This window comes from Prunus persica, chromosome G1 (genome assembly GCF_000346465.2).
Source record: "Prunus persica cultivar Lovell chromosome G1, Prunus_persica_NCBIv2, whole genome shotgun sequence".
Taxonomy (NCBI): Eukaryota; Viridiplantae; Streptophyta; class Magnoliopsida; order Rosales; family Rosaceae; genus Prunus; species Prunus persica.
In genome coordinates, this window is record NC_034009.1 from 10,436,153 (window position 1) to 10,447,915 (window position 11,763).

The 11,763-nt window shown below is 36.4% G+C and overlaps 1 protein-coding gene across 1 annotated transcript; it reads right to left on the reverse strand.

Moving 5' to 3' along the window:
- On the reverse strand, positions 7,754 to 11,346 carry LOC109950463. The gene is made up of 3 exons (XM_020569315.1): positions 9,405 to 11,346; positions 9,095 to 9,257; positions 7,754 to 8,624 (listed from the first exon to the last, which is right to left on the reverse strand). The coding sequence occupies exons 1-3, from the start codon at positions 11,344 to 11,346 to the stop codon at positions 7,754 to 7,756; spliced, it is 2,976 nt and encodes a 991-aa protein (XP_020424904.1).

The following is an 11,763-nucleotide window of genomic DNA, read 5'->3' on the forward strand; positions in this document are numbered from 1 at the left end:
CAAAATATTCAAAATAAATTTAAAATAATCAGAAAATGAAAGTCATCTCTATGAAGTCATTGATATATTTTCTTCCACATAAACCTTGAAAAAATTTCATTTTGAATAACAAAAATTTAAAATGACCATCCAAAACAAAATTGTTTTGATGAGTCATAAAATCACTTCTAGTTTTATGGTTTAGGGTTTAGAGTCTAGGGTTTAGAGATTAGGGTTGTTATTTGTTGGGGTTTATTTTTAAAGTATAATTTTTGGGTAGTCTAGGGTATATGTTAGGCTTTAAAACCATAAAACCTTTTATAAACTTAATTTTTTAAATTGTATAATTTAGTTTTATGGGTTTAGGGTATTAATTTTTAACGACGGTGGTTGCGTCGTGGAATACATATTTTACGTCGTACAGAAAAACATACGACATGGTTTACGCTTTAAACGACGTCATTTTAATATGTAAGTCGGTTTATATAATTTACAACGTCTTTAATTTCTTAACACCGACGTGGTTTTTCAGTCGTCGTTATATAAAAAATTCAAAATAAATTTAAAATTAATCCGAAAAATGAAGCTTCAAAATGAACGGCCTTACGTTCTTAATCCGAAAAATGAAGTTTCCGTCGTGGAATATTAAATTTACGTCGGTACTTGTAGAACTTTCGCCTTGATTTTTCTTTCGACGTTTTAAAACGCGCGAGCTCTAAAAATTTTCGCGCGACCTAAAGTTTTTTTAGATTTGGCTCTTATTCTTATACTTCGAACCCTGAAACCTAAAATTTTCAGATTTCGCGCGACATAACATTTCGCTCTCTCACTTCTGCTCTAATTAAAAGTTGCACTCTCTAGGCTCCGTCGAATCTGTGAGCTCGTCCAACCTGTAAGTACAAACCCTATCTTCCCCTTGTAAATTCATTGAATGATATTAGGTTGTTTTGTTAAAGGGGTTCATGACAAGATCAAATAAAGGTGTACTTTTGTGTTTATAGGTATGGGTTCATGGATTTTCTGTTTAATGGGTTCATGGATTACATTATCTGTTATGTTGAATTGGGAATGGATTTAATTTTGTCGTATCTTTTAATCACCCTATGTTATGTTGAATTGGGAATGGATTTATTGTTTTCATGCTTGGTTTCATGTATATGTTGGTTTCTTGCTTGGTTTCATATATATGTTGTGTTCTTAATGGGTTTTGTGTTCTTGAAAATAAACTGAGACACGACGAATTTTAAGGCATACGACGACGATTACACGACGGTTTTTTTAAACTACCGTCGTTGTATTACTTATACACGACGGTTTTTTCATAAACCGTCGTTTGTATTACTTATAATAGACGACGTCTGTTGAAAATCCGTCGTCTATATATGCCAAATACGTCTGTTTTTGTTTAAAACCCGTCGCCTCTGTTGTGTATTACTTGCGATTAGATCATTGTATAATCTGCTATAGTGATGGTCATTGCCTGTATTTTCACTTTATTATAGATAATAGGTTATAGTGTCGGAGATGGATAAGTCATGGATGCACTCGGATAGAAGATCGAAGGCATATGAGTTTGGGGTGGAAGCATTTTTGAACTTTGCTGTAGAAAATCTTCTAACTACAACACATATCCGTTGTCCATGTGTTAAATGTGTTAATTTGAAGTTGTTTGGGGTTGGAATTATAAGGGATCACTTATACTTTAATGGAATTGACCAAAGCTATAAGAATTGGACATTTCACGGAGAACCTTGGGAAGCAACTACTAATGCTAGCAGAAATGTTGAAGAAGATGATGGCCATAGTAGGTACAGTTTTGTGTCTGAAGAAATTGATATGGATGATAATGATTTTGGTGATTTTGGTTCCGATCCATATGAGTTTGCCAATGTGATTGGGGATGGAGATCAACCAGTGTACCCTGGTTGTAGAAAGTACACGAAGTTATCGGCATTAGTGAAGTTGTATAATTTGAAGGCAAAACATGGGATGAGTGATGTCTGTTTTACAGAATTATTGATACTTCAAGGCGATTTGCTTCCAGAAGGAAATACAATACCAACCTCCATGTATGAGGCTAAAAAGACTTTGTGTGCATTGGGGCTGAGTTATGAGAAAATGCACGCATGCCCCAATGATTGCATCTTGTATAGGAAGGAGTATGAGGATTCAACTAATTGTCCTACTTGTGGTATCTCAAGGTGGAAGGAAGGCAAAGATTCAATCTTGAAAGAGGGTGTGCCAGCGAAGGTGGTGTGGTATTTTCCCCCAATTCCAAGGTTTAAAAGGATGTTTCAATCACATGAGACAGCTAAGAGTTTGACTTGGTGGCATGCTGCTAGAAAATCAATTGACGGTCAGATGTCTCATCCGGCGGATTCCCCGTCTTGGAAACTTGTTGATGATAAATGGCCTGAGTTTGGTAATGAGCCGAGAAACTTGAGATTGGCTCTTTCATTTGATGGATTCAATCCCCACAGTTCTCTAAGTAGCAGATATAGTTGTTGGCCGGTTATCTTAGTTACATATAATCTCCCTCCATGGCTGTGCATGAAACGAAAGTTCATGATGTTAACCTTATTGATTTCCGGTCCTAAACAACCCGGAAATGATATAGACGTCTACTTGGAGCCTTTGATTGATGATTTAAAATCCTTGTGGGTTGGGATTAGAGGAGTGTATGATGCACATAATGGAGAATACTTTACACTCAGAGCTGCATTAATGTGGACAATTAATGATTTCCCCGCCTATGGAAACTTATCTGGTTGTGTTGTTAAAGGATATAAAGCTTGTCCAATATGCGGCGATGATACACCTAGTCACAGGTTGAAAAATGGCCACAAAATTTGTTACATTGGGCATGGAAAATGGTTACCAATCAATCATCCATATAGGAGACAACGTGCAGCTTTTAATGGGAAACCTGAATATGGCATACCTCTCGAGCCATTAACCGGAGAAGAAGTGCTGCATATGGTTGAAAATGGTGACAGAGTTTGTTGGAAGAAGAAATCAATATTCTTTGATCTCGAGTATTGGAAATACCTTCCTGTGAGGCATGCCCTAGATGTTATGCACATTGAGAAGAATGTTTGCGATAGTATCATTGGTACATTGCTGGAGATCCCTGGAAAAAATAAAGATGGGATTGCTGCTCAATTAGATTTATTGAACATGGGGGTCAAAACTGATTTGCAACCCGAGTATGGAGAAAGACGTACTCGTTTGCCTCCTGGGCCTTGGAATTTGTCAAGAGCAGAGAAGAGAGAGGTTTGCAATTCTTTCTATGGTATGAAGGTCCCTGAAGGTTATTCTTCAAATATTAAAAATCTTGTATCTTTACAAGATTCAAGACTTCTTGGCCTTAAATCACATGATTGTCATACCTTAATGCAACAATTGCTCCCTGTGGCAATTCGTTCTGTTTTGGAGAAGCCTGCAAGGTATGCAATAACTCGTTTGTGCTTCTTCTTCAATGCTATATGTGCAAAGACTGTTGATGTTTCCAAGCTAGATAAGTTGGAAGAAGATGTAGTAGTTACTCTGTGTTTGCTTGAGAAGTACTTTCCCCCTTCATTCTTTGATATCATGGTTCATCTAGTAGTACATCTTGTCAGAGAAGTTCGTCTATGTGGGCCAGTATATTTTAGGTGGATGTATCCGTTTGAAAGATATATGAAAGTGCTGAAGGGGTATGTTCAGAATCGTACTCGTCCCGAAGGTTGCATTGCTGAGCGGTATATAGCTGAAGAAGCGGTAGAGTGTTGTACTCAGCATTTATCTGATGCTAGTACAGTTGGAGTGCCTTCAAGCCAAAAGATGGGACTTTCAAAGCCATTATCAGGTTGCACAGTGAGCGTAGTTGATCAGGACCTGTTGAATCAAGCACATCTATATGTCTTGGAGAATACGGAGGAAGTCCTACCTTATATCGAGTACGTATGAGCTTTATTCTTTAAGTTTCCATTTTAAATTATTTCTTATGTTTATCTTCTATATTTGGGACCGTAATGCTTGAATTTTTCGTGTCATGTAGGCAACATATGATCCACATCAAGATTGCTTATCCAAAATTTAGAAAGAGAACAAAGTGGCTGCAGGATAAGCACAATAGCACTTTCATTCAATGGCTACGCTTCAAGGTATATGTTGTTGAATAACATATTTCTCTTTTAATTTTCTTCTTATTTATATGTTAGATTGAATTAAGATATGATTAATTTGCAGGTTCAAAGTGAACTTGAGGAAGACAATCATGGCGTATCAGAAAATTTAAGGTGGCTAGCAGCTGGTCCAAACATGGCAGTGCCATTATATAGGAGCTATCTTATTAAAGGTATTAAATTCAATATCAAGGCACAAGATGATGTGCGGACAACTCAAAATAGTGGAGTTTATTTACTTGCACATACCATGCAAGTTGCTAGTGCCAAGGATAAAAACCCAATTCTCTCAAATATGGGTTTCTATGGTGTCATTCAAGAAATTTGGGACCTTGACTACCAAAAGTTTACAATCCCAGTCTTTAGGTGTGATTGGATAGATAGTTCTGGTCTTGTAGTCGACGAACTTGGATTTACCCTTGTAGATTTGAGTAAAATTGGACATAGGAATGACCAATTTGTTTTGGCTTCTCAAGTCAAACAAATATTTTTTGTTGACGACCCAATGCATCGTGGTTGGTCGGTAGTGTTATCAATGCCTAATAGAGAATATAATGATGTTATTGGTGATGAAGTCTTAGGTGATGTGATAATTGAGTGTGAGCCATTTACTAGAGGGATGCCAAATGTTGACACATTTGATGAACTGGTGGGTGAGTTAGGCAGTCAAAATATTCGAGATGGGTGTGAAGATATATGGATTGAATGATGCTTATGTAATTGGCAGTGTATGACATTAATTTTGTAATATATTGTAATGTGATTTCTTCACTTTCTACGTTCAAATAAAACACGACGTTATTGTGAACCAGTTATTCAGCATATTTACCGACGTCTTAAAGCAACGTAACAATGAAGAACCACGACGCTATTGTGAAGCAATTATTTAGGATATCACGTCGGGGAAGGATTAAGAACCGCCATGTAATTCAAAATAACACGACTCCAATCCCATAATACCGACGTCTAAAAAACGAGATATATAATCTGAACGTTAAAAAATACGACGTCATCATACATTTTCCACGTCGCAAGTTCTTTTATAAACGAAGAGGAACGAAATGAATTCCGACGGAAATTCATTATAACCGCCGTCTAATAACAATTAAACGACGTTATTTGTAATACGGCTCTCATCATAATCAACGCCGTCTATATGTTCTGTAATACGGCTCTCATTTATTTGGAACCGACGTTGTTTAGAAGTTCAACGTCGTCTATATTATTAAGTGCGTCGTGAGTAATGATGATAGATATAAATACAACGTCGACTATATAAATGCCACCGACGTTGTTTCGCATTTCAACGTCAACTGTATAAATACATACGTCGTAAATAATGACACTGACAACTATTTCCACGTCATCTTTTTTAGAAAAATCGAAGTGGAAAATTTATTTCACGACGGTTGTTTGTAAATAAGAGACGTAGTATATTTCAATAACGTCGTCTTCTCATGTATTTAAAGACGTCATATTTTTTCTTGTCGTGTAAATTATATTTAACGGCGTAGTATTTTAGTTGTCGTCGTTGTATGTATATCTTGCGGCCTTGTTCTTTTAACATGTGTCATATTTTTCCTTTTTAACGACGGTGATTTGTTTGAGTTGGTCGTCTATTCTCATCCTCGACTATTTTCTAGAACTTTAGCAGACTAAACACGTCTGTTTTTATTGTTTTCCGACGTTGTTTTATTTAACAACGTCTAATATTTATCGTCGTTGTTTGTTTCTGAAAATATGACGTATAAATTTTGTAATACGACTCTCATATATTTGTAACCGACGTTGTTTCGTTTTTCAACGTCTACTCAATAAATACATACGTCGTAAATAATGACACTGACAACTATTTCCACGTCATCTTTTATCGAAAAATCGAAGTGGAAAATTAATTTTACGACGGCTGTTTTTATATATGCGACGTAGTAGGTATTAATAACGTTGTCTTCTAATGTATTTAAAGACGTCAAATTTTTTATTGTCGTGAAAATGATATTTAACGGCGTCGTTTTTTTATTTCCGTCGTTGTATGTCTATCTTGCGGCCTTGTTCTCTTAATATGTGTCATATTTTTCCTTTTTAACGACGGTTTTTTTAGAGAGTTGGTCGTCTATTCTCATCCTCGACTGCTTTTTTAGATCTTTTTGCAGTACAAAGACGTCGTTTTGTATTTGTTGATGACGTTGTATATTTTAACAACGACGGTGATTTAGCGTCGTGGTTTATGAGGGAAAAGATGACGGTGGATTCCACGACCATTGAAAAACCGAATACACGACGGTGATTTACCGTCGTCTTTTTGCTTTTTTGTAGTAGTGGTACAACGTATCAACCAAATAATGCCACTCTTCTAGAGTCCTTCGAGTACCAAAGATCTTTTCAGGGGGAGGTGTTTCTCGTGCAAGAGCAGGGTCAGAAGCATATTGCTTATAGTGTCTGTGGAGCTTTGCTTTCCATTCTTTATAAGTTGAGTGCATATGGTCATTAATAAATTTCCATATATCCGGATCCATTAAGTCCACATCAAACATGAACTAATATCAATTAACCATAAACAAAACAAGTATTAGTTATAATTTTGCAATGCAAATAGAAACATTGAAGGACAAATTTTTCAGTTTCCCCTAGAATACAATGACGAATTGAAATAAAAAGAGAGCTAAATGAACAAAATTAAATTATAATCAACGAAGAATTAGATAAGATTACCTGCAATCCCAGTGCCATATCTTTCTTCATCTCCAAGCTCACTTTTTTCATCCCTAAAACATTCAATGGAGCTTTATTGCGAGTGATTAACCCAATCTTAGAGACAAACAGTTTCTGAGCCTCAATAGTCGCCACCAATTTCTGGGATGGATCCATCCGTATTGGAATCAAACTCTTCCTTTTTTTCACAACATCACAAGTGCCAGCCCCCACAGTTCGGCCACGAGTGTTCTTCTTCTGTAGAGAAGTTTGAGTATGCGTTCCCTCATCTAGAGACCCAAAAAAAAAAAAAAAACAGTAACTAGAGTGCACCAAATAAAGGTATAAAAATTAAAGGCACAAAATATGGTATCAGTTACCCTGTTGGTGGGAACCCCCTCCTGAGGATGATGAAGTACCTTGTTGTGGCTGAGTTGATTGTTGTTGTGGCAACTGACATGGTTGCTCAAGTGGTTGTGGTGGTAGTAGAGTTGAAGTTTTCTTCCTATTGTTATTGTTGCTTAAGGTAGCAGCCCTAGTAAGTGTCATTCTACACTTACAGACACATAAACAAAGAGAGAATACAACAATATACTACCAGATCATTCCTTGAAAAAATAAACATAAATTATTGAACATCATACTTCAGCTGTAATGACATTGATTCTCATCACAAACATGCTTGAGATAAATGAATTATTCATCTAAAAATAATTGAACATAATACTTTATCAATAGGAAAGAAAAATAACACGCACATGCATTTCATTTACATGGGGAGGACACATGAAAACCTTATCCGAAGATATTTCTTCAATATACAGACCTTACCCCTTAAAACAGATTAAGGAAAACATATAGTAACTTGAAGATAATTAAGAAACATATAGTGCCTAAACAAAAGACAGCCTAACACTTCAATCCAAATCACTATAATCATCACTGTGAACACTGCCTTCATCATCACCCGAATGTATTTCTTCAATATCATCATCATCAATAAAATCTTCATCCTCCATATCAGTTGGGACATGTTCAAAATTAATATCTTCGACAACAATTTCAGGTTCAACATACTCTCTACGAAGTGATGGACTGAGTAGAGCATTATCTTCTGGTGCATGTCTGACACTAATATGTGCAGTTTGGTCCACACCATCGTTGTAGAGTGTTTCTGCCTTGTGAGCCACCTCATTCTCAAGAACATCCCACACATGTCTATGTGGAATTTTTTGAATTACCTTCCAACCATGACCCAAGGATGGGTCATCAAGGAAAAAGATTTGTTGTGCTTGTTTTGCTAGCACATAAGGATCATCTTTGTACCATAAATTCATTGAGTTCACTGACGTGAGATGGTAATCATGAACAAGCCTAACAATCTTTTTCTTTCGCTTCACATCTGTACTTGTATTGTACCACTCACACTTAAAAAGGATAACATGATAGCCATATGTGAATCCTATTTTAACAACACTAACTAATCTACCATAAAAATTACTTTCCTGATCAGCATGAGTTCCTGGTACCATGACCCCACTATTTTGAGTTGTGCGAGTTTCTTCTATATTTTTGACATGCCACCGAATTCCGTTCACAACACATCCTGTATACGTACAAACTCTTTCATCAGGACCATATGATAATGCATACACTTCTTTAGTCACCAATGTTGATTCCTCACTATACAATGCTTTGACATGATGCTTGAACCATTGGGGAAACGACTGCCTATGTCTATGTTCTATGTTAAACAAGCTTTCACGCTCTAATATTTGACGATGCTCACTGAAAAAATAAATAGAAAGTTAAATCAAAGCAATAAGAAAACAGAGTGATAAAAATAGAATTAATTACATTTACATACTTTCTAAATGGTTCAATTTCCTCGCAATTGTCCAAGATATACCAATAAATTGGTTCCATTTCTCCTTCAGACAATTGAAGAAATTTATAGCCATTAAAGGGCCGTGCATTTTGAGAAAATACTAAGAGCTTAGCATTGGCTTCGCCACCATCATCATTTCGTTCAGGACGAGAGAAAACAGTCTCCACTTACGAAAATACATTGAACAAAAAGTTCATGCTTCATTTGCAATGTATCCCTCAACAATTGAACCTTCTGGTCTAGCTCTATTACGTACATAGCTCTTTAACTTTCCTAGCATCCTGTTAATCATTGTATATTAATATCTTTAAATACAAATGAAAGAGAATCTAATCAAAATAAATATAAAAAGATGATGACTGAGTATTACCTCTCTATCGGGTACATCCAACGATATCCTACAGGTCCCCCAAGCTTGGCCTTACGTGGTAAATGAAAGGCCAAATGAACCATGACATCAAAAAAGGCGGGTGGAAATATTTTCTCAAGTTTGCATAAAATGACCACAATGTCAACCTCCAATCTGTCCAAATCTGCAACATTCAACGTCTTTGCACAAATTTGTTGGAAGAAACATGTCAATTCTACAAGTGGCGTGCACACTTCTTTTATCAAGTACGGCCGAATTCCAATAGGTAAAATTCGTTGTAACAAAACATGACAATCATGAGTCTTCAAACCTGAGATCTTCCCATCTTTGACATTTCGTGATATATTAGCAGCATAACCATCCGGAAATTTTATAGATTTCAAAAATTCACAAAATGCTCGACGATCAGCCGGTTCTAATGTATATTCTACAGCATACTTCTTTATTTTGCCATTTTCATCTTTATCTAAATGCAGATTTCTTCGTATATTCATGTCTTTCAAATCCAAACGAGCATTGGGTGTGTCTTTTGTTTTTCCTTCTATACTCAACAACGTTCCAACAATGTTGTCACATATATTCTTCTCAATATGCATTACGTCCAAGTTATGTCTTATTTTCAACTTGGACCAATACTCCAATTCGAAAAAAATACTCTTATTTGTCCAATTTAACTCCATAGGTGTCCGCTTTCTCTTTCTGTCCAAATTATCAGGATGTTTACCAAGTTTACGATGCACAAGGTGATTAAACTGAAGTAATATGTCATCACCAGAGAATTCTCTTGGGGGATCCCTCATCTCAATAGTTCCATCAAAATTTTCAGAATCCTTACGCCAAGGGTGATTCTTTTTCAAGTAGCGACGGTGCCCCATATAACAAATTTTATTTCTCAGCTTGGTAGATGTTGTATCATCAAGACATACGGGACATGCCTTGTAACCTTTTGTACTCCAACCGGATAAATTCCTATAAGCGGGAAAGTCATTGATTGTCCATATTACAGCTGCCCTCATGTTAAACCTTGTATCAGTAAACTTATCATAAGTTTCAATACCTTGTTCCCACGCCTCTTTTAGCTCATCAATTAAAGGACGCAAATACACATCCAACTCCTTGCCTGGTGCCTTTGGGCCTGGAATAAGCAAAGTCATTATTGAATACTGTTGTTTCATACACATCCAAGGAGGTAGATTGTAAGGAACCACCATCACTGGCCACATACTATAAGATGTGCTCATATTCCCGAATGGGTTAAACCCATCTGTTGCAAGGCCTAACCTTATATTTCGTGGCTCTTCGGCAAACTCAGGGTACATCTTATCAAACTCTTTCCAAGCAATAGAATCTGCTGGATGCCTCATAACACCTTCATCATCAACTCGTTTATTCTTATGCCACCTCATGTGACCTGCTGTATGTTCAGACATAAACAACCTCTGTAATCTCGGCTTTAGAGGAATATATCGCAACACTTTTTGGGGCACCATTGTTTTCTTTTTACTAGTACTAGGTTTATACCTAGGCTCATCACACACTGGACATTTATCTTTACTTTTATGCTCTTTGTAAAACAAAGCACAGTCGTAAATACATGCATCAATTTTTTCATGCCCCAAACCCAAATCTTTCAACATCTTATTAGCGGCATAGAATGATGGAGGAATGCTATGAGGCTGTGGACAAATAGCACTGAGTATTTGTAACATTTGATCAAATGACTTGTTGCTCCAATGATGAAGTACCTTCGTATGCATGAATTGTACCATTGCTGTCAAAACTGATGCATTGCTACCGGGAAACAATTGTCGTTGAGATTCAGCAATCAACTTCTCATACTTATCCATCTCAACCCTATGTATATCGGTATCATCCCCCACATCTTCATTGTCCCCCAATGTATCATCTACAACTCCCAAGTCTGGTGGGAATGCATCATTCAAAATATTATGCGTATAATCATCAAGACGAGGTGCCTCTTGAGTAGTTGCAGGAGGTGAAGCTTGTCTTGTTATCTCAAATTGTTCCCCATGGTATATCCATGTGTGATACACCACTGACATCCCATACTGCCATAAATGTGCTTGGACAACCGGAAGAGAATGGCAATTCATATTCTGGCACTTCATACATGGACATGGAGTCTCATTCTTCTCATCCACATGTTGGCTTGCAACTTCCATAAATGACTGAATTCCAGCACGATATTGATTACTCAACCTGTTTTTATTGTGTATCCAATCCCTATTCATCTCTAACACACCTTGTCTCTGTCTTCTTATACCTCCTATAATGGGCCTTATCCAATTCAATCGGTGATGACTTGAAGCAGTTCCAAAATTTCATAACATGATTAGATCGAACACATTTATAGATATAAGCAAATAACTCTTTCACAGAATGACAAGCTAATAACTCTTTCACATGAAAATTATAAAAAGAGAGATTCCATATTAATTATGCTTTTCAAGGGTAAGTATCATGGTGACAAATTTTTTTTACAATTCTTTCAACATTATTTTGCATAATTTAGTTGAACCCATGAAAACAGTAAAAAAAAAAATGAAGGCAGGCACAAGATTTGTAGCTATTCATACCTCTAAAGCAAATATAGCCTCTTAAGCAAGTATTCCAAACAACCTATTGGAAAAATATATATATATATATAT

Coding starts and splice junctions, on each gene's coding strand:
- LOC109950463 (XM_020569315.1), bottom strand. CDS start 11,346: ATGAATAGGGATTGGATACACAATAAAAACAGGTTGAGTAATCAATAT. Junction 9,258..9,404: donor CAAAGATGGGAAGATCTCAG/GTTTGAAGACTC, acceptor TGAATGTTGCAG/ATTTGGACAGATTGGAGGTT. Junction 8,625..9,094: donor TGGATGTACCCGATAGAGAG/GTAATACTCAGT, acceptor TTATTTTTTCAG/TGAGCATCGTCAAATATTAG.